This window comes from Enhydra lutris, unplaced genomic scaffold (genome assembly GCF_002288905.1).
Source record: "Enhydra lutris kenyoni isolate GAN:26980312 unplaced genomic scaffold, ASM228890v2 scaffoldscaffold10, whole genome shotgun sequence".
Taxonomy (NCBI): domain Eukaryota; kingdom Metazoa; phylum Chordata; class Mammalia; order Carnivora; family Mustelidae; genus Enhydra; species Enhydra lutris.
This window is the reverse complement of record NW_019154094.1, coordinates 516,477-539,090: the sequence shown is the minus strand read 5'-3', so window position 1 is coordinate 539,090 and position 22,614 is coordinate 516,477. Positions and strand designations below refer to the sequence as shown.

Here is a 22,614-nt window from a genome sequence, read left to right as displayed (position 1 = left end):
TGTGGTTAGTTCTGGAGAAGATGAAGGGATACGGGCGTGGGGAAGCTAGGATTCAGGCGGAGGGTTTGGGGACAGCTCCCTGGAGGGGCAGACCTCAATCAGAAAGCCTTCACTACCCACTGAAATAGGCAAAGGCAGTTTGGGAACAGCATGTGCAAAACACCCAGAGGCAAATGACCACAAAGCTTATTCTTGTATTCACCCCCTCAGCCTTCCCGTTCTTCCTGAGGGCCAGGTACTCTCAGGCCCTGCCCTGCACCCTCTAACCCTGGATGTTACTTTGCTCCTCATCCCTAGGCCCACGATGCCAGCAGGATGTGGATGAGTGTGCTGGCCCCTCCCGCTGTGGCTCCCACGGTACCTGCACCAACTTGGAGGGGAGTTTCAGCTGTACCTGCCACAGGGGGTATAGTGGGCCTTCCTGTGACCAGGACATCGATGACTGTGACCCCAGTGAGTTCAGGGGAGACCCCGGGGTGGGGGGGGAGCTGCTCTAGAGAGCACATTCCTCAAGCCCATACTATGTGCTCAGCCCTGAGCTTTCCTGTTCACTCTTCTCTCACTTTCCCCATTTTATTCTTGAAAACCAAGGTCCCAAAGAGGTTAGGTGGCTTGCCCAAGGTCACGAAGGGAGAGGGATGAGGTGGGATCTGAGCACAGGTCTGTCTGAAGCCCGTAGGCTGCCTCTGGCGACAAGCAAATTAACATTATGTGGAAAGTATGACATAATAGACCCCGAGTGAGTGCTCCAGGAGCACTGTCTGAGAGGCCAGTAACGTAAGCCACATATACACATAAAATTTTTCTAGTCGCCACATTGAAAAAGTAAAAAAAAAAAGATGTTAAATTTAATAATATATTTTATTTAAACTTATATTTAAAATGTTATTTTGACATGTAATCAATATCAAATTATTGAGATCTTTCACATTCATTTTTGTTTTCGTATGAAGTCTTCAAAATCAGAAATCTAGTGTTTATTTTACTCTTATAGCTCATCCCAATTTGGGCCAGCCACATGTCAAGGGCTTACTAGATACACCAGGCCAATGACCACTCTACTGGCTAGCACAGGTCTGGAGGCCTTCTGTGCTGTGCCCAGGAATTAAATAGACACATCTAGCAGCATGTGCTTGGCAGCTCAAAGGGACCTTTTGGCTCCCCCATCTCTCTCTTCCTTGCACATAGGTGAGGCTTCCAGATAAGGGAGGGGATGAGGCCACAGAGGGGACAGAATTTGATCCCTCTGACCAAATGTGCCCCTCCCAGTTAAGCCTGGTTTCTTCTTGATTTCCCTCTATGAAAGGCATGGCTGGGTCAGGTTGAGCTGATGGGGGGCGAAGTGTATGACCAGGGCTTCTCCCTTTGGACCTTAGACCCCTGCCTGAATGGTGGCTCCTGTCAGGATGGCCTGGGCTCCTTTTCGTGCTCCTGCCTTCCTGGTTTCGCTGGTCCCCGCTGTGCCCGAGATGTGGACGAGTGTCTGAGCAGCCCCTGTGGCCCAGGCACATGCACTGACCACGTGGCCTCTTTTACCTGCACCTGTCCACCTGGTTATGGAGGTTTCCACTGTGAGCAGGATCTACCAGACTGCAGCCCCAGGTGCGTGGGGACCCTACTAGGAGCTTGGGGACCCTAGAATGGGATGGGGTTTGGAACATGAGAAGGAGTGGGGACAAGAAGAGGGTTCTTGGCTTGGCACGCACCTCACAGCTCTGATCCGTGATGGAGCAGTGTCCGGGAAGGGTTAGGGCGTCTGATTCGAGGTCACCTTAGGGACTCTGGTCCCGAAAGGAGCGAGGCCAGGTCAGGGCGGGGCCTCCACATGACTCCCACCTTAGCTCTGAAGTACTTGGTAAGTTGGGGCTAAGGGACAGGAAGGGGCGGGACCTCTGCTAGGGCTGCAGCTTCTTGTGGGTAGGGGGGGTCACAGAAGAGTGCCCTCTCGGCGCGGGGAGGGGCCAGGAAGGCGGGGCCTGCATGGGGGCGGAGCCTGACCCATCTCTCACTTCCCCTCCAGCTCCTGCTTCCACGGTGGGACCTGCGTGGATGGCGTGAACTCGTTCAGCTGCCAGTGCCGTCCGGGCTACTCGGGCGCACACTGCCAGCACGAGGCTGACCCCTGCCTCTCTCGGCCCTGTCTGCATGGGGGCGTCTGCAGTGCTGCCCACCCTGGCTTCCGCTGCACCTGCCCGGAGGGCTTCACTGGAGCGCAGTGCCAGGTGGGCGGCGTCACCGGGGGCCTGCGGGAGGAATTTGGAGGGCTGGTCTAGGGTAGGGGCTTGCCTGGGACCCTGGAGAAGCTGGGGTGCGGCTCCTCGGGGGTCCTTGAGCGCTGACGCTGACAGCTTCCCCTCCAGACGCTGGTAGACTGGTGCAGCCGCACGCCCTGTCAGAACGGGGGTCGCTGTGCACGGACCGGGGCCACCTTCTACTGCCTTTGTCCCCCGGGGTGGAGCGGCCGCCTCTGTGACATCCGGAGTCTGCCCTGCAGGGAGGCCGCAGCCCAGATGGGTGAGGGGGAGCACAGAGGCGGGGTGTGGGGCTCCAGAGGGTGTGTGTGCACATACTTCTTGCTAACAAGAGCCCAGTAAAGCTATGGCAGAGAGTATGGGTGGGATGGGGTGTGTGGCTGAGTTTTTGTGGATGTGTAATGTGGGGCAGCTGGCCAGTGCCAGGATGGTGGATGCCTCTGTCACCATGGGGTAGCTGGGATGACATCATAGCAGGGATGAGGTAGCTGTGTGTGACTGAGCTAGGATGGACAGCAAAGGTGTGGATATGTGTTTGTGTGACGGTGTCTGAGACCATGCCAGTTTGGAGGGCTGACAACCCAATGGGGTGTGTGTGAGACCCTGGTGACTGATGCCAGCAAGGGTGTTTGGTGATGCTGTGAGCGATGCAGTCAGGAAGGGGCAAATACGTGATTCACCCTGCTCTCCTCTGTGCAGGGGTGCGGCTGGAAGAGCTGTGTCAGACAGGTGGGCAGTGCGTGGACAAGGACAATTCCCACTACTGCGTGTGCCCAAAAGGCCGCACGGGCAGCCACTGTGAGCAGGAGGTGGACCCCTGCTTGGGCCAGCCCTGCCAGCATGGGGGCACCTGCCGAGGCTACATGGGGGGTTATGTGTGTGAGGTAAGGGGCACCCAGACTTGGGGAGAGGGGAGCTAGTCATGCTGTGTGTCTGTGACCTGGTGTGGGTGTGTTGCATGTCTGGTTTTTGCTTTTGTATCTTTGGGTATAATCTTATGGGTGTATTTCTTGGTTTATCTGAGAGACTTTCTGTCTGTCTGGGTGTGCCTCTGTCTTCGGTTGTTTCCTAGATGTATCTCTGTATTCCTCCATGTACCCTGCCCTTTGGGTGTGAATGCATGTACTGGTGTCCCAGTGCATCTCTGGTTTTATGTGTCTTGGGTACATCTGGATGTTTCTCCTGTGTGTCTATCCTGTGCATTTGTGTGTGTGTGTCCTTCTGCACTGGCTGTGTCTCTAACCCTCTGTGACTGGGTGTGTTTCCTTGTACTGTGTGTGTGTGTGTTTGTGTGTGTGTGCATGTGTGTGTTTCTGTACACGGGGCATGCCTCTCTGTGTTGGATGAGACTGTAGGTCTTCTTGTTCTGTGATCTCTGTGTCTTCATGGGGAGTATCTGTGTCCCTCTGGGCTTAGAGGTCCCTGTCTCACATCGCTGCAGTGTCCAGCTGGCTACACAGGGGACAGCTGTGAGGATGATGTGGATGAGTGTGCCTCCCAGCCCTGCCAGCATGGGGGCTTCTGCATCGACCTTGTGGCCCGTTATCTTTGCTCCTGCCCCCCAGGAACACTGGGTATGCCAGGGCCAGGGTTGGGGGACAGGATGGGAGGCTGGGTCTCTGTCCCTTCCTGACTTCTCCCCCATCCTCCCCTCCCCAAGGCGTGCTCTGTGAGATTAATGAGGACGACTGTGGCCCAGGCCCACCCCTGGACCAGGGCCCCCGGTGCCTGCACAATGGTACCTGCGTGGACCTGGTGGGGGGCTTCCGCTGCACCTGCCCCCCCGGGTACACTGGTTTGCGCTGTGAGGCGGACATCAATGAGTGTCACCCGGGTGCCTGCCACGATGTACACACTCGGGATTGTCTGCAGGATCCAGGTGGGGGCTTCCGCTGCATTTGCCGTCCAGGCTTCACAGGTAAGCAAGCGAGGCGGCTGCCCTGGGACCCTGCCTGTGTTCCTACCCTGTGGCTGACCCGCCAGCTCCTGCTTGTCTAGGTCCCCGATGTCAGACTGCCCTGTTTCCGTGCGAGTCCCAGCCCTGCCAGCATGGAGGCCAGTGCCGTCCCAGCCCAGGCCCTGGGGGTGTGCTGACATTTACCTGTCACTGCATTCCGGTAGGTCACATCAGTGTCTCTGGGAGAGGAGTGGGAGCATGGCCTTTTTGGAGGGCGTGGCTTTAGGGGAGAAGGGGTGGAAGGGAAGGGGGTTCCTGAGAAATACTGAAAATACCTAGAGAGAGAGAGAGAGAGAGAGAGAGAGAGAGTGTGTGTGTGTGTGTGTGTGTGTGTGTGTGTGTTGAGGGGGAGGCACAGGTTTGGAGGCATGGCCTCCAGGGGAAGGAGGAGCTTCTCTGCTAGCGGAGAGGTTGGGCGGGACCTGGGGAGATTGGAGGCTCAACCTTCCGAAGCCTTGACCCCCTATCGTCCCCTTTCTCTCTTCTCCACCTTTCCAAATCCCTCGCTCCCCTCTCTTTCCCCAGCCGTTTTGGGGCCCGCGTTGCGAGCGGGTGGCGCGCTCCTGCCGGGAGCTGCAGTGCCCGGCCGGCGTCCCGTGCCAGCAGACGGTCCGTGGGCCGCGCTGCGCTTGTCCCCCAGGACTATCCGGGCCCGCCTGCCGGGGCGCGCGGGGGTCGCCGCCGGGGGCCTCCAACGCCAGCTGCGTGGCCTCCCCGTGCCTCCACGGGGGCTCCTGCCGCCCCGCGCCGCTCGCACCCTTCTTCCGCTGCGCGTGCGCGCCGGGCTGGGCCGGACCAAGGTGCGAGGCGCCCGCGGCGGCGCCCGAGGCCCCGGAGGAGCCCCTGTGCCCGAGCGCCGCCTGCGAGGCCAAGAGCGGGGACAAGCGCTGCGACCGCGAGTGCAACAGCCGGGGCTGCGGCTGGGACGGCGGCGACTGCTCGCTGAGCGTGGGCGACCCCTGGCGGCAGTGCGCGGCGCTGCAGTGCTGGCGCCTCTTCAACAACAGCCGCTGCGACCCTGCCTGCAGCTCGCCCGCCTGCCTCTACGACAACTTCGATTGCCGCGCCGGCGGCCGCGAGCGCACCTGCAAGTGAGCCCCTCGGTCTGTCTGTCTGTCCGTCGTCCCTCGGACCGGTCCCTTCGACCGCTCGCTGGTCTGTGTCTTCTCCGTCCGTGGGCCCCACCTGCGCACCTGTGGGCCCCGCCTCTCTCTCTGCCGCTTCACTGGCTTAATGTCAGTCCATCCTTAGACTGTCCGTAGGATGTCCACTTCTTCGCCCTCAGTTTCCTCGTGGACCCTGTCTGCCCGTCTGAGTGCTGTTGGTCTGTCTGTGCGGCTCATCTGCCCATCCATGTGCCACTGCTCTCTGTCCCTCCAACCACACACTACATGACCTGTACATGTTGTGTCTTTCTTTCTACCTGTGCACTCCATCTGCCTCTCCCCATGTCCTGTTTGTCCATCTTTGGACTTTGTTCTGTCCATCCGTGAATTCCTTTCGTCCCTCAGCACACCCAAATGTCTGTCTACTTCTTTTTTTTTTTTAAAGATTTTTTTAGATTTTATCCATTCATTTGAGAGAAGGGAGAGCATGCGCAGAAACTGGGGGGGGGGGGCAGAGGGAGAAGCAGACTCCCTGATGAGCCGGGAGCCTGATGGGGGACTTGATCCCAGGCCCCTGAGATCATGACCTGAGCTGAAGGCAGATGCTTAACTGACTGAGCCACCCAGGTGTCCCTGTCTACATCTCTTCTGGTCCATTCTTGGACCTCATCTGTCCATCCCTCTGCTCTGCCTCTTTTGTCCCTCTGTCTGCCTAGAATGCTTCCCTCACTTTTATCTCCCTGTCTTGATTACCCCGACTTTCCTCCTCACTTACTGTGCTCCAGACACCCCGGCCTCTGCCATTTCTCAGATACCTTAGGCTTGGTTGCACCTCAGGGTCTTTGCACTGCGCTGGCTGTTCCCTCTGCCAGGAATCCTCTTCCCTCAGGAAGCTACATGGCTCCTTCCTCACCTCCTTCAAGCCTTCACTGCAACAGCAGTCCCTTCTCAGTGAGCTCCTCCCTGGCCTCCTCCAATACTTCCCCTGCTTTATTTTCCTCCTTAGCTTTTAATTCCTATAGTATCCTGCATATGTGTGTGTTTATATTCAGCTTTTTCTGATGTGTAATTGAAATGCTCTGTATTCTGCTGCTCATTCATCTCTTTCAATGTCTGTCTCTGCCCACTGGAATGCCTGCTGTCCCTGGGCGGGCGTATTTCTGGATGCCTACAGCAGGCATCTGTCCATAGTTATTTGCTACTATTTACTGAAGGAACGGCTGGGTTTGCAGAAGGCCTGACACCTGTCGGATACATTCGAGCCCTCTGTGCTCTCACCATCTGTCCCCCTTGTGTCTCTGGAGTCTGGGTCCTCTCTGGCGCGTGTGCGGGGGTGTTGGACGATTCTGACCCCACTTCTCTCCTCCCCCAGCCCCGTGTACGAGAAGTACTGTGCGGACCACTTTGCTGATGGCCGCTGCGACCAGGGCTGCAACACGGAGGAGTGCGGCTGGGATGGGCTGGACTGTGCGGGTGAGGTGCCCGCCCTGCTGGCCCGCGGCGTGCTGGTGCTCACCGTGCTGCTCCCGCCCGAGGAGCTGCTGCGCTCCAGCGCCGACTTCTTGCAGCGGCTCAGCGGCATCCTGCGCACCTCGCTGCGCTTCCGCCTGGATGAGAACGGCCAGGCCATGGTCTTCCCTTACCATAGGCCGGGTCCTGGCTCCGAGTCCCGGAACCGGCGCGAGCTGGCCCCGGAGGTGATCGGGTGCGTGCTGCACCCTGGAGGAGCCGCGGGGACCCTTGAGGGTGCTGGTCTGGGAGGGAAGGGTCCCCGCTCCTCAGGGCTTATGGGTTTCACTTCCCTTAACATCTTGGTGATGTGACCTGCATGTCCCAACTTCTGCACCTCTGTCATCTGAGGCCGGGTCATTGTTTGCTTGGGGAAGGGGTTGTCTTGGGTGCTACCAGATGCTCAGCAGGAGCGGGCTTGGCCTCCACCCACTATGTGCAGGTGCCCCCCCACCCCAAGATGTGACAGAAGTGCCTCTGGGTACCAGAAAGGGTCCTCTGGAGAGCAGAGTGGTTAAGGGCATGTGTAGTTTTTGCTTTTTTTTTTTTTTTTTTAAGAAATGGAAAACAGAATTTTCCTGAGGGTGGCCTGGGAGGGAGGCCAGAAGGGAGGTGTGGCCTCTGAGCAGGCAAGGGGCCCTTGGCCAAGGAGGGCTGGATTCTAGAGATGGAGGGTAGGGGCTCTGACGGGGACAGCTGCCGTGGGGGAGTGGATGGAGTCTGGCTGACCTACCGGTCCCTGGATGCTCCCTGGGTGTGGTGATAGGGTCTCTGGGCAGCGGGGGCAGGGGTGTGTGTCTCACCCAGAAAAGGACACAGGGTGATAAACAGGGATCATAGGCTTGCAGAATCTGAGGAGTCTGGGGTATTGTAGAGGTCCCCCCTTCAGGAGACAGGCAAGGCTGAAGACACAGATAAGAAAGAAAAAAGGGTGTTGAAGCCATGGGAGGTACTCAAAGAAGTGGAGACAAAAGAATGACTTGCGGACACAGAGACCCAGGGATTGGTTGAGGGAAATCAGCTCACAAAAGAGTAGAAGGAGCAGCCAGAGAGCTAGGATGGCATCTCAAGGTGAGAGGGAGTTTGGAGAGTCTGAGATGGGGATTCAGATGTATGTGCTGCAAGGAAGGGGTGCTCTCAGGAGAGAGGGAAGGAGGGAAGCAGGATGGGGCAGGAAGGGGTCTCGGTCTGGCCTCAGTGTAATTCCTCAGGGAGCTCTAGAGCACAAATAACACCCCCAGTCAGTCGCCCCCTTGAGACCGGAGGGCCACTGTGTACACCCTGTATCAACCAGTCCCAGGCTGAGGGCTGCCCTAAGGGGTGTCACCTCCCAAGTGAAGAGGTCGCCACTTTGCTGAGGTCCATTTCCTGGAGAAGAGGCGGCTGTCAGCTGTTAGAAGCTGGAGACTTGGGTGTGCGCCTACGGCATCTACTAGAGATGTTGATGTGAAAAACGGTGCCCACTGGATTTGTGGTCAGGGGACCCTGGTGGCCACAGCAAGACTGGTTTCGGGGCATTGGTGGGGTTCGGTGCCAGACTGGGGGCATGTGGGCCCTGACAACATGGTGAGAGGAGAGGGCTCTTCTGAGCCCCGGGGTTGGGGCTCCGGGCCTGGCTGATGGCAGGTGCGCCATGGAACCTGCCTGTCCTTCCCTCGCATCCCTGCAGCTCTGTGGTGATGCTGGAGATCGACAACCGGCTGTGCCTGCAGTCGCCTGAGAATGACCACTGCTTCCCCGATGCCCAGAGCGCGGCCGACTACCTGGGAGCGCTGTCGGCCGTGGAGCGCCTGGACTTCCCCTACCCGCTGCGGGCTGTGCGGGGTGAGGCCCGGCCTGGTGGGTGATGAGGGTGGAGTTGGGGCTCCGCGGGGGTGGTGGGGGCCGGGCCTGTGCTCGAGCCCCCCTGCTTCCCGCCCCCAGGGGAGCCGCTGGAGCTGCCGGAGCCAAGTGTGCCGTTGCTTCCCTTGCTGGCTGCAAGCGCGGTCTTCCTGCTGGTCATCCTCGTCCTGGGGGTCATGGTGGCCCGCCGCAAGCGTGAGCACAGCACCCTGTGGTTCCCCGAGGGCTTCGCGCTCCACAAGGATGTGGCTGCTGGCCACAAGGGCCGGCGGGAGCCTGTGGGCCAAGACGCACTGGGCATGAAGTAAGGACCCTGGCTGCTCCCCGTGCCTGACTGTGGGGGCGCTTGGGAGCCCTTGAGCCCCCTGTGGCCTGACTCCGACCTCTCATCCCAAGCAGACCCTAACTTCAGATTCCAGCCAGGACCTCAGGGCTCATCCTCTTAACCACTGACTGACTCCGTGATCCTTGGGAGCCACCCCGGACTCATGACCCTCCGACTCCTTTTCCTGTATCTCTGTTTCCTTGACCCCAACCCTACTCTGACCCCACCGTGACCCTGCCCTGATCCTGGCCTCCCGAACTTCACCGTGATACTCAAATTTGTTCCCACACAACTATGGGCCTCATGATCCCTGTCTGTACCTCAATCCCTTACTGACCCGTGGCCCTATCCTCTATGGCCCCCCAGTACCACCTCTGGCTCTAACTCACCCTGACCTTTGACTTCATTCTGACCTTGGCCCTGGGTCTCGCCTCCAACTCCCTGATGTGTCCCTCAAGACCTCCAACCCCACCCTGACCTAACCCCTGAATTTACCCCTCTCCTGTGACCCCATGACCTCCTGACTCCTCACTACAACCTCCTTGATCCTGGCTTCATCTCTCACCTGTGGTGAGGATAACTCCATCCTCATGACTCCCGATGTCATCTTCTGTAATCCCTGCTGTATGCCTGTGACTTTCATCTATTTCATAGCCCACTGTCCTGACCCCTGACCCCAATCCTTGCCCAATTCTACCTTAAGACCCTGGCTGCCACCCATCATAACTTCTGACTACCCCTGCACTGTGACCTTGACTTCATCCTGCATCCCCTCTTTGGACCCTGTATCTTGACCCTGTCTCCTGTGCCTACTGACCCAGGACCCCAGAACCCAGACCCAGACCCAGACCTGGCTTCTGGGAGCTCTTCTCTGACCCCGCCCCAGACCCTCCTATCAGGTAGCATGTCCCCATTGTCTCCTCTATCCTACCCCCTTTCAACTGTCCCCACAGGAACATGGCCAAGAGCGAGAGTCTGATGGGGGAGGTGGCCACAGACTGGATGGATACGGAGTGCCCAGAGGCTAAGCGACTGAAGGTTGTGCCCCCTTTCTCTGATTCCTGCCCTCAGGGTCCTGGGTGGTGGTTCCGATGGCCAGGGGGAGAGTCAGGGGAAATCTCTGCTCTCCCCAGCTCTGGGGAACAGTCATGGCACCCGCTCCATCCTGCCCTCTCTAACCAGGCCTCTGCTCCCAGGCCAAGGTGGGATCTTCCTGGAGGGGAGCCTCTGGCCCAGAGAGCAACTCTGCTTTCTCTCTGCTGGGTCCAACTCTGTCCAGCGTGTGCAGGCCAAAAGTGCTCCTAGAGGGTTTTAAACACCATGTCCTCTGCTGGGGCCACACCCGTGGGGTCTTTGTTAGCTTGGGCTGCCGTTATGAAATACCACAGACTGGGGGACTTATCAGCAGATCCTTATTTTCTCACAGTTCTGCGGGCTGGAAGTCCCAAGGTCAAGGTGCCGGCAGGGTTGGTTCTTGGTGAGCTCTCTTCTGGGCTCTTTGACAGCTGCCTTCTTCATGTGTCTGCACATGGCATTCCTCTGTGGGCCTGGAGGGGGAAAGCCCTGGTGCTTCTTCCTTTTCTTACAAAGATATCAATCCTATTGCATTAGGGCTCCACTCTTATGCTCTTGTGTCACCTTAATTACCTCCTTAAAGATCCCACATCCAAATATAGTCACGTTGGAGGTTAGGGCTTCCACATATGACTTTTGGGGGAGCACAGTTCTGTCTGTAACAGGTTCCTGCTAGCATTTCCTTCTACTTGCTGAATGTCTTGAACACACACAAGCATCTTATTTCATCTTTATGAGGACCCTATAAAGCAGCTATTAATATACACCTCAGTTCTCAGCTGCCTCTCCCTGCCTAGAGGCAGTTCTCAGCCTGCCTTCCCCTTTATTTATGAGAGAGAGAGCGCGAGAGAGAGAGAGTGTGCACACACAAGTGGGGGAGGGGCAGAGGACAAGGAGGAGAGAATCTCAGGCAGACCGGGCTGAGCATGGAGCCCATCCTGGGGTTTGGTCTCCCCACCCTGAGATTGTGACCTGAGCCAAAACCAAGAGTCTGTTGCTTAAATGACTGAGCCACACAGGCATCCCCAGCCTAGATTTTAATGTTCATGAAATGGAGACATATGTTACAATTGACACCTGAAGAAATCTGTTCACCTCAGGCTTTTTTTTTTCGTTCTTATCCCAAAGTGGATATTAAGTAGATAGCACAATATATTTTTTTAAGCACAATATGTTTTTTTTAAAGATTTTATTTATTTATTCGACAGACAGAGATCACAAGTAGGCAGAGAAGCAGGTGGCGGGGGGGAGCAGGCTCCCTGATGAGCAGAGAGCCTGATGCAGGGCTCGATCCCAGGACTCTGGGATCATGACCGGAGCTGCAGGCAGAGGCTTTAGCCCACTGAGCCACCCAGGCGCCCCCACAATATGTTTTTGATGGCATTTTTGCATTGCAGAATGACAGCAGTATCCTGACTTTGCTAATGAGATGCTCAGAGCTCTAGTGTGATTTGCCAGCTGAGGGACAGCTAACCAGAAAGGGTCAGGGAGGATGAGACAACTGTCCATCATCTGGCTTTCCCCTTCCATGAAATTCAACTCTCTACCTGGGTTCTTAAGCATGGGTCTGACTTGATCAGGCTGTGTTTGGTTCCTGAAGGCTCTTAAATGTCCTGGCAGGCTAGTTAAGAATACTCCGTCCTGTTTCCATAACATCACTATGCCTTTTGGACCCTGAGTCTGAAATTTATCAAGCTCCTTCCGGGGGCCCAGGTGCTATGCTTTTGAAGGGAAATCAGTACATTTGTGTATGACTGTTCTGTCCTGATACCTTATGTTCATGTTCATGGTACTGAGTAGGAGTCCCACTTGGTACCCAGAGCATCTCCCTTGATTTTCTTTTTCTCTCCCAACCAATCACCCTTTTCTCAGATTAAAATTGATCCGTGAAGGACCACCCAGCCCCGCCCCTGCATTTCTTTTACCCGTGATTTATAGCTTCCAGAATGCAAGTTTTGCATTTCTTCTGTTAAATTTACTTTTAAATATTATATTCTTCTTGATACTGTTGTCATGATATTGTTCCCCTAATTTCATTTTCAGTGTGTTATGTCTCGTGTATAGACAGGTGTGTTCTGACAGGTGCTATGCTCTCTGTCTCTTCCTTGATCACCCATCTTGGGTTCCTAGCCCTCCCCACTTCCAACCCAGAGTAAAATCCCTCTTCTTCTGGGGTGTCTGGATGACCCGGTTGGTTAAGCGACTGCCTTCGGCTGGCGTCATGATCCTGGAGTTTTGGGATCCAGTCCTGCACTGGGCTCCCTGCTCAGCGGGGAGTCTGTTTCTTCCCTGACTCTCTTCCCTCTCGTGCTCTCTCTCTCAAGTAAATACATAAAATCTTAAAAAAAAAAAAATCCCTGTTCTTCCTTTGATGAGTTCTGAGCTCCAGCATCTCAATTTCCTGTTTCCGTAGGTATAAGAGAAGGAGGATATTCATGGTATCTTGGGACTGTGAGTGCATTTCCATGAGAGGAACCTGTGAGGGTGCTCAGACTGTCCCTCTAACTGTATCTCTGTCAACTCTTTGTGAGATCCTTGGTCCTTGTGCCTCCAGGTAGAGGAGCCCGGTGTGGGGGCCGAGGATACTGTGGATTGCCGCCAATGGACCCAACACCACCTGGTTGCTGCCGACATCCGTGTGGCGCCGGCCATGGCGTTGACACCCCCGCAGGGCGATGTGGATGCCGATGGCATGGATGTCAATGTGCGAGGCCCAGGTCAGTGACGGGGCCTCCCCGCCAAGGATGCCCCTTCCCCGTCCTGCTGTGAAAAGTTGCATCTAGGTTTGCGTTCTGGGGAGAGTTGGCTGTGTCCAGCATGCGTCTGTAGGGGTCTGTTTAATCAGGACTCTTGGTTGTGTGTGATAATAGCCCAGCTCAAACTAGGTGAAGTAAAACAAGGGATTTACTGGCTCTTGTAACCAGAAGCGTCATGGATATTTGGGTCCAGGACGCAGGGCCGCACGGCTCCAGCCTGCGGAGGCGTTCTCCTGGGGGCGCCGTAGACACGCCTCACCAGCCTTATAAAACCTGTATTACAAGGGGCACGGGCAGAAGTTCCAGAATGACTTCTGATTGGATGGGCTAGAGTCACGTGCCCAGCCCTCAGCTAATCAGTGTGCTCTGGGAGCTGGAATATGCAGATGAAATCAGGGGGCGGAGCTAAAGGCTCTCCTCGAGCCAGGGACTGGGTTTAGCGCTATCCAAGGCTGGAGGGTGGGGAATAGGGTGCGTGTGGCTCCCCTAACCAGGGCAAATGCTCACGCGGAGGGTAGCAGATCACATTATTTCGATCCTCTTGGATCCGTCTTTGCCACATTTCAGAGTAGTTCTCCCCCAGCTCATTTTGCTTTTGTTCCAAACGGCCTGCTCCTGTGGCTCTCTTTTGAAATTCCTCAAGCTACCAGGGTCTGAGCTGCCTGGGATCTCATGTCCCTGGAGTGGCTCTTACCCGGTGGGTGGGGGCGTGGGAAAGCTCTTTCGCCTCGAGCACTTTGAGGTACAGCTCAGCCTCCAGAGTCCTCCTTCAGGAACGGGCTGACCTAACATCTTGGGAATTTGCTTGAGGCTGAAGGCTTGCTCCTCCCTCCCTCCTGGATCCCCTCCTGCTTCCTGGATCCCCTCCCGTGACAAATCACGGAAGGGCTGCCTGTGAATCCTCATCTGGGCTGGCTTCTGGGGTACCTGACACAGGTGTGTGTGTGCGTGTGTGCATGTGCCATACCCTCTTGTGCTCCCATGTGTCCCATTTCCTCCTAATGCAGTGTCCTCAGTGGTATTCCCTGGAAAGGTCCCTGTGCCCACCTCCCTTGTGACAGACTCCTGGTCCCCACAGATGGCTTCACCCCACTGATGCTGGCCTCCTTCTGTGGGGGGGCCCTGGAGCCAGTGCCCACCGAGGAGGATGAGGCAGAAGACACATCAGCCAGCATCATCTCAGACTTGATCTGTCAGGGAGCCCAGCTTGGGGCACGGACTGACCGCACAGGCGAGACAGCCCTGCACCTGGCTGCCCGCTATGCCCGGGCTGATGCAGCCAAGCGGCTGCTGGATGCGGGGGCAGACACCAATGCCCAGGACCACTCAGGGCGCACTCCTTTGCACACTGCTGTCACTGCGGATGCCCAGGGTGTCTTCCAGGTGAGATGCACCAACCCTTTTGGACTCTGGAGCTGGCACGCGCATCAGACCTGGGTTTGAGCCCTCGTCCTGCAAAATACAGCTCTGTTTTTCTCATTTGTGAAGTGGCAATATATGGTGGCTGGCAGGTAGCTGCTTCCCAAAATTTGTGGAGTCTAGGGGCTGTGGGGATTGGGGAATTCAGGGGACTTAGAGATGCTCCTGGTCCCTCTGTTAACGCCATGACCCTCCCTTCTGCATGCCTTCTCTTCTAGATTCTCATCCGGAACCGCTCCACAGACCTGGATGCCCGCATGGCAGATGGCTCCACGGCCCTGATCCTGGCAGCCCGCCTGGCGGTGGAGGGCATGGTGGAAGAGCTCATTGCCAGCCACGCTGATGTCAATGCCGTGGATGAGCTCGGTAAGCTGTGGGGAGTAGCAGTGGGTGGAGGCTTTAGAGGGTGTCTCTTGGGCCCCGACTGTCATGTATGTTATGTGAATTATGTGAATTACTTTGAGACCCAATCACTGAAACTCACATATGAGGGCTTTGACATGGACTTAAACTCACATGCTTTTTTTTCTTTTTTCATGGCGTCCCCTAGCCCATAGGACATCTCAGTGACTTAGAAAAAGGCTGCCTTCCCCAAGGCACGTCATTTCCATCTGTTTTGTTAGAAGAACCTACTCTGCTGCCCTCTGCTGGACAGTTGGCATATTATGTTTATGAATTAGCCAAATCCACACGTGGTGTTACCTACCTCTGTGGAGGTGGCTTGATGGCCCAGGTCCTGGCCCGAGTGGATTCACAGCAACCTGCCCTCATGGCCGGACGATCTCACACAGCTGCAGACACACTCAGATGCTCATAAACATCCTTGGGAACTGCTGTTCTCAACCTCTGCACCATTTACACTTGGGGTTGAACGATTCTTTGCGAGGAGGGCTGTCCTTGCAATGTAGAATATTAAGCGGCATCCCTGGCCTTGACCCACTAGATGCCAGCAGCGCTCCATTCCCTAGCTGTGACAACCCAAAATGTCTTCAGACATTGGCAAATGTCCCTGGGTGGGGACATCACCCCAGCTGAGAACTGTGGCTCTGGAGGACCGCTGTCCAATAGAACTTTCCATGATGATGGAGATATTCCTGGTCTGTGCCATCCATTGTGGTGGCCGCTGGCCACACTTGGTGGCTTTGGAGCTCTTGAAATGTGGCTAGGGTGAATGAAGGGCTAAATGTCTTATTTCATTTAAAAATTTTTAAAGGTTTTATTTATTTCACAGAGAGAGCGAGAGCGAGAGAATAAGCATGAGTTGGTGGGGGGAGAGGCAGAGGGAGAGGGAGAAGCAGATTCCCCACTGAGCAGAGAACCCAACACCAGGCTTGATCCCAGGATCCCAGGATCATGACCGGAGCTGAAGGCAGACGCTTAACTGACTGAGCCACCCAGGCACCTTTATTTAATTTTTTAACCTTTGTTCTGCTTCCTTTTTCTTTTTTTAAAGGCTTTATTTAGATATAATTCACATACCATACAATTTAGCCATTGGAAGTATAACATGGCTTTTCATATAATCACATAGTTGTGCCACTGTCCTCACAATACATTTTAGAACATTTTCATCACCTGGAACACAAGCTCTCACTGTTACTGACCCCCTCCAATCTTGTCTTCCTAGCCCTGGGCAACCACTAACAAATGTACTTTCTCTATCTATGGATTTGCCTACTTTGAATATTTCCTATAAGGGATATAAAATAATATGTGGTGTTTTTTGATTGGCTTCTTTCACTCAGTGTAATGTTTTTAAGGTTTATGAAGTGTGGTAGCATGGATCAGTACTTTTAATTTTTTTTTAAAAATTTTAAAAAGATTTTATTTATTTATTTGACAGACAGAGATCACAAGTAGGCAGAGAGGCAGGCAGAGAGAGAGGAGGAAGCAGGCTTCCTGCTGGGGAGAGAACCCTATGGGGCTCGATCCCAGGACCCTGGGACCATGACCTGAGCCGAAGGCAGAAGCTTTAACCCACCGAGCCACCCAGGCGCCCCTGTTTTTAATTTTTTAATGATCAAATACTATTCGGTTGTATGGATATACATTTTGTTAATCGTTTTATCCGTTGACGGACATTAGGGTTGTTTCTGCTTTTTGGCTACCACTACTGTGAACATTCGTGTTCATGTTTTGGTGTGGATGTATGTTTTCATTTCTCTTGGGTACAAATCCAGGAGTGGCATTGCTGGGTGGGTCGTGTGGTCATGTGATCACTCTGTGTTGGACCTCGTGGGGAGTGGCCAGACTGTTTTCCATAGCGCCCGCCCCGGTTCGATGCCCCTGCCAGCGGTGCACGGGGGTTCCAGTTCCAGTTTCTCCATGTCCTCCCAAACAGCACAAACAGTAGTCTGTCGTTTGTGCTAGCCTTCCTAGTGGGTGTGAATGGGCATCTCATTGTGGTTTTGATTTTTATTTCCCTGCTGGATAATATATTGAGCGTGTTTCCCTGTGCTTATTACCCATTTGTAGATCTTCTTTGGAGAAATGTCTATTCTGATCCTTGGCCCATTTAAAAAATTTCTTTGTCATTTTTTGGGGTCTTTTTTGTTTTTTAAAAGATTTTAGGGGTGCTTTTGTGGCTCAGTGGGTTAAACCTTTGCCTTCCGCTCAGGTCATGATCTCAGGGTCCTGGGATCGAGCCCCGAATTGGGCTCTCTGCTCAGCAGGGAGCCTGCTTCCCCCTTTCTCTCTGCCTGCCTCTCTGCCTACTTGTGATCTCTTTCTCTCTATCAAATAAACAGATAAAATCTTTAAGAAAAAATTTAATTCCAGGTGACTGGGTGGCTCAGTTGGTTAAGCAACTGCCTCAAGCTTGGGTCATGATCCCGGGTTTCTGGGATCGAGTCCCGCATGGGGTTCCCTGCTCTGCAGGGAGCCTGCTTCTCCCTCTCCCTCTGCCTGCTGCTCTCCCTGGTTGTGCTTTCTCTGTCAAATAAATGGATAAAATATTTAAAAAAAAAGGGAAGATCACTTAAAAAAATTCTTTTAATTCCAGTATAGTTAACATAGTGGGTTTTTGTCTTTTTATTATTGAGTTTTGAGTTTTTTATATGTTCCAGATTTAGGTCTCTTAGTAGACATATGGTTTATAACTATTTCTCCCATTTATAGGGTTTCTTTTCACGTAGAAGCACAAACATTTTAATTTTGGTGAAGTCCAACATATCTATTTCTCTTGTTATTGTTGCTTGTTTTTTGGTATCATATCTAAGAATCCTTTGCCTAATTCAAGGTCATGAAGTTTTTTTTTTTTTTTAAGATTTTATTTATTTATTTGACAAAGAGAGATCACAAGTAGACAGAGAGGCAGGCAGAGAGAGAGAGAGAAAGAGAGAGAGAGAGAGGGAAGCAGGCTCCCTGCTGAGCAGAGAGCCCGATGCGGGACTCGATCCCAGGACCCTGAGATCATGACCTGAGCCGAAGGCAGCGGCTTAACCCACTGAGCCACCCAAGGTCATGAAGTTTTAGTCCTATGTTTTCCTGTAAATATTTTATAGTTTGAGCTCTTACGTTTAGGTCTTTGGTACATTTTGAGTGAATTTTTGTATTTGGTGTGAGGTAGGGACCCAACTTTATTCTTTTGCATGTGGAGAGGCAATTGTTCCAACAGTGTTCATTGAGAAGACTATCCTTTCCCCATCGAGTGGTCTTGGCACTTATGTTGTTTAGTTGTAATTAGTTTAAATCTGAAGAGCAGTATGTGCCTGGTGGCTACTGCACTGGACAAGCCCAGCTCTAGCTACAACCAGCGCCCCACATAGTACCCCCCGCTTATGGATAGTCACACACGGTAGGTTCCCTGGACAGAGAGAGTCACTCCACAGGTCTTCACATACATGGATCCAAACACATGGTCAGATACTCATGGCAGATCCCCGCCCAGCCCACCCCCTAAAAGGCCATATTCTGGATACTTTCCCTCCCTCTGCCATGGGATCCTAGCAAATGAACCCAGTCCTAACCTGACCTCTCTTCCCGCACCCCCCAGGGAAATCAGCCTTACACTGGGCAGCAGCGGTCAACAATGTGGACGCCACCTTGGCCCTGCTCAAAAATGGAGCCAACAAGGACATGCAGGATAGCAAGGTGAGCCCCAGCCCTTGACCCACCAGGCAGTCAGCCCTGGTACAATTCCCTAAATGTGGCAAAGAGCAGGGTGGGGTAAGTTAGTGGGGGCATTTATCTTGCTTGCAGCCAGCTTTCAGTATAGGATTTGGACCTAACAGGCTCCAACAGGGTCAGAGGAAAAAGCTGTGTGAACTTGGGCAAATTGCTTAACATCTCTGAGCTTTACTGTCCTCATCTGGAAGTGGGGAAGCACTAGGACCCACCACACTTTTGTCTCCTGAGAATTCAGTGAAATCAAACATTTGTAAAATGCTTAGCAGATCCTCAGTAAAACATAAGTATTATGATCATTGTTTTAAAACCCTAGCAAGGTGGAATTACTCTCCTCACTTTATGAATGGGAAGAGTGAGGCCAAGAGGCGCACAGGGTAGATTCTGTCCTTATCTGACATTTTGATATTTTATTCATTATGTGTTTTTTGCAATACTCTTAATTTAAAAAGTAATGCATTAAAATATCATTTATTTTGATGATTGGTTTTTGACACCCCTTAAGTGTTGTGCCTAAAGAGAGTACCTTACTTTCCTTACCCTAGTCCTGGCTTTGAGGCATAGTGCTTAGTAGGTCCTGGATGAAAGTGCTTTAAGATCACTTGCCCAGTTTCTGTTAGCAGAGCTGGGATTCTAGCCAAGTCTGTTGGGCTGGAGAGTGTGACTTCTTGGCTCTCAGAGTCCACCAGGGGCCTATGAGACCTTGGCCAGGAGTTAGTCCTGGCTCTTGTGACGCTGACCTCTGGTGGGTTCTGTGCCCCACTCCCCCTCAGGAGGAGACTCCATTGTTTCTGGCCGCCCGGGAGGGCAGCTACGAGGCTGCTAAGCTGCTGCTGGACCACTTTGCCAACCGTGAGATCACAGACCACCTGGACAGGCTGCCGCGGGATGTGGCCCAGGAGCGGCTGCACCAGGACATCGTGCGCCTGCTGGACCAGCCCAGTGGGCCCCGCAGCCCTCATGGCCCACATGGCCTGGGGCCCCTCCTCTGCCCCCCAGGGGCCTTCCTTCCTGGCCTCAAGGTGGCACAGTCAGGGGGCAAGAAGAGCCGGAGGCCACCAGGGAAGGCGGGGCTGGGGCCACAGGGCACCCGGGGACGGGGCAAGAAGCTGACGCTGGCCTGTCCGGGTCCCCTGGCCGAGAGCTCGGTCACACTGTCGCCGGTGGACTCGCTGGACTCCCCGCGGCCCTTCGGTGGGCCCCCTGCGTCCCCCGGCGGCTTCTCCCTCGAAGGGCCCTATGCAGCAGCCACTGCCACGGCCGTGTCCCTGGCTCAGCTTGGTGGTGCGGGCCGGGCGGGTCTAGGGCGCCAGCCCCCCGGGGGCTGCGTGCTCAGCTTGGGTCTACTGAACCCCGTGGCCGTTCCCCTCGACTGGGCACGGCTGCCTCCACCTGCCCCGCCAGGCCCCTCGTTCCTGCTGCCGCTGGCGCCGGGGCCCCAGCTGCTGAATCCTGGGACCCCCGTGTCCCCCCAGGAACGGCCCCCGCCCTATCTGGCGGCTGCGGGACATGGCGAAGAGTACCCGGCAGCTGGCACCCATGGCAGCCCCCCCAAGGCCCGCTTCCTGAGGGTCCCGAGTGAGCACCCTTACCTGACCCCGTCCCCCGAGTCCCCGGAGCACTGGGCCAGCCCCTCGCCTCCCTCGCTCTCGGACTGGTCGGACTCCACGCCCAGCCCAGCCACTGCCACGGGGCCTACGGCCACAGCCGCTGGGGCGCTGCCTGCCCAGCCGCTCCCCCTTTCCGTCCCAGGCCCCCTAGCTCAGGCCCAGACCCAGCTGGGGCCCCAGCCAGAAGTCACCCCCAAGAGGCAGGTGTTGGCCTGAAGGCTCTTCAGTTCCTGGATTTTGGGGGGCCAAACAGACATCCCATCCTGACTCTCACTCTCTTTCTTTTTTAGACCTTTCCATTCTCTTCTCTCTTCCCCTACCCTCCTGAAGCCCCCCACCCCCCCTGAAGCTGACTGAGATGGGTCACCAGCCTAGGCTTTTTCAGTCCTCCTTTATTTATACGGGGTGTGTGCTGACCCCCGCCCTCTGGGCCTTGTGAAGAGCCTGGGACCTCCTCCTGTATCCCCCTCTTCCCCATTCTTCCTCCCCGCCTTCCCTTCCCGCCCTCTCTGGTCTCTGTCCTTACACTCTGACACGAGTGGATTATTATTATGGTTTTTTTTTTTTTTTTTTTACATTTTGTATAGAAACAAATTCATTTAAGCAAACTTATTATTATTATTATTTTTTACAAAATATATATATGGAGACACTCCCTGCCCCTGCAAACCCCCCAGTGCCCCCGTGGGGCTGAGTCTGTGGGCCCATTCGGCCAAGCTGGATTCTGTGTACCGAGTACACAGGCATGACCGGGATCCTGTGTACTGAGTACACAACCCTGGTGTGTACCACGTAGGCACCCTTGGACGTACCCTCCGGGGCAGGGCTTGGGTGAGACTTGGGAGCCTTTTTCCTATCCCGCCTCCCTCACTTCACTGCATTCCATATGGAACTTGTTCTATAGCTTTGCCAGGGAAGGATCCTTCTGGCCCACAGAGCCCACCCCAGGTCCCCCCACCCTAGAGCCTGGGCTACTCCCTTGGAGAACTGGGTGGGGGTGGCTGGTGAGAACGGGACGACCGGGGGAGATGTGTGCGTTTCATCTTGTCTCCCTGTAAATATGGGACTCTAGGAAGGGAAGGAACCACCTGCGTGGCACCCCCCCCTCCTGGTACTCCCCTGGCCTAGCCCCGGGGCAGAATAGAAGTATTTTTAGGCTATTTTTGTAATGTGGCTTCTGGCCACAATCCCTGTGTAGCTAAGTTCCCAGGCCTTGTGTTGTACAGCTCCCACTCCCCTCACCACCTAATAAAGGAATAGTTAACACTCCGTGTCACTGGTCTGTGTCTGGGGGGGCGCGGTTGGTGGTACCGGTGGATCTTCCGTATCTCCAGGGCCAGTGTGTGAGCTGCCATCTTGGAGTGAAGCCATTTAGCTTGTCCTCCCGCCCCTGCTTCCGCTTTTGACAGCTGACTCCACTGATTGTGGCTCAGAGGTGGTCACCTGACTCGAGGTGAGCCCATCAGAGTCCCCTGCCCCTGAAGGTTTTTATTGAGATGCTAAGAAAGCGGTCAGTTGCTGGAACTTCTAAGGCCACAGGCAGATGGAGAAATATGGGTGGCCAGTCTGGGGGGGTGAGGGCAGCTGAGCACACAGAGCAGAAGAATGGGGCTGACAGAAGCAGAGATGAGAACTCAGATGTCTCCGGAGCATTGGAGGCGTCTCTCAGTTCCAGATGGAGCGTCCATTCCAGTGGCTTGAGCATGCAACCCATTGACTTCAACAGGTCCTTATTCATTGCTTCCTTAAGTGCCCAACGCCGGTTCTGCAGGAATCTCACCTCTCCCTCATCCTCCCTTGGGTTCTGGAGACAATGCTGCACTGTGGAATGGATCCTCCCTTCCACATACCAGCTTGAATGGGTTTCCATGTCTTGCAACCAGCTGTGCCCCCAAACGACGTTGTGTTTATACCAGGGACCCTCCTGGAAAGGAGGATGGGATAATCGTTCATCCTCTCATTTTGTCATTGGCCGGGTCCCTTCTCTGCCTCTACGCTGATCTCGGTTCTTGGTTCTTGAGTTTGGCTGAGAAAGAATTGAGAACTAAATCCTCAAGCAAGAGTTTGATACAGTAAAAGATAAAGTGTATTCCCAGGAAGGGAGAGTGGGCAGGTCCGGAAGTGGCAACTCTACGAGGGGTCAAGGTTGTCTTGCTTTTCCATTTGCATGGGTCACAGGTCATAGCTAGAGCCGTCTCTCTCTACCTCTCTCTCTCTGGTTTCAGGAGTTTGGTTTTATTTTGCAGTACAAAATCATTTGTAGCCATTTTGAGACAATCATCATGGAAGTGGGGGCTCTGCAAATTGATACTGCATTGCAGCTGGGTTGGTTGAGGAAGACAAGCCTGGGATTCAAAAGAAGCTTCTCTGCTTACCTGCTTTATGATAGGTTTCTTTCCCTTTTGCTTTCATCAATTTTGTAAGGTCAAAACACGGCACACAGCTTGGGTGGTCTCTGCCTGGGGCTACCTCCCATCATCTAAGGGACTCCTCCTACTGGTTGGCTTGGTGGGGGGTTGGCCCCCCTCCCCCATCCACCCCAAGGTCCTCGTGGAACTGTCCTGGCAGCCTTCCCCGAAGGGGGTGTCAGAACCGCAAGGTAAATGTATTATTATGAAGCTAGAGGTTACTGGAGGGCA

At 54.5% G+C, this 22,614-nt stretch overlaps 1 protein-coding gene across 1 annotated transcript in view; it reads left to right on the top strand.

The window, feature by feature from the left end:
* The window catches only part of LOC111143932 (notch 3), a 32,630-nt gene extending 12,103 nt beyond the window's left edge, over nucleotides 1-20,527 (top strand). Inside the window, exons 16-33 of the mRNA XM_022497963.1 lie at nucleotides 298-453; nucleotides 1,377-1,602; nucleotides 2,021-2,222; nucleotides 2,361-2,514; nucleotides 2,952-3,136; nucleotides 3,694-3,826; nucleotides 3,913-4,170; nucleotides 4,251-4,369; nucleotides 4,735-5,300; nucleotides 6,688-7,020; nucleotides 8,494-8,648; nucleotides 8,748-8,970; nucleotides 9,945-10,029; nucleotides 12,620-12,782; nucleotides 13,900-14,204; nucleotides 14,459-14,606; nucleotides 18,235-18,332; nucleotides 19,139-20,527. Coding sequence (XP_022353671.1) covers nucleotides 298-453; nucleotides 1,377-1,602; nucleotides 2,021-2,222; nucleotides 2,361-2,514; nucleotides 2,952-3,136; nucleotides 3,694-3,826; nucleotides 3,913-4,170; nucleotides 4,251-4,369; nucleotides 4,735-5,300; nucleotides 6,688-7,020; nucleotides 8,494-8,648; nucleotides 8,748-8,970; nucleotides 9,945-10,029; nucleotides 12,620-12,782; nucleotides 13,900-14,204; nucleotides 14,459-14,606; nucleotides 18,235-18,332; nucleotides 19,139-20,191 — 4,562 coding nt within the window. The 3' untranslated portion in view covers nucleotides 20,192-20,527. The remainder of the gene's footprint in view (nucleotides 1-297; nucleotides 454-1,376; nucleotides 1,603-2,020; nucleotides 2,223-2,360; nucleotides 2,515-2,951; nucleotides 3,137-3,693; nucleotides 3,827-3,912; nucleotides 4,171-4,250; nucleotides 4,370-4,734; nucleotides 5,301-6,687; nucleotides 7,021-8,493; nucleotides 8,649-8,747; nucleotides 8,971-9,944; nucleotides 10,030-12,619; nucleotides 12,783-13,899; nucleotides 14,205-14,458; nucleotides 14,607-18,234; nucleotides 18,333-19,138) is intronic.
* Nucleotides 20,528-22,614: the final 2,087 nt, after the last annotated feature.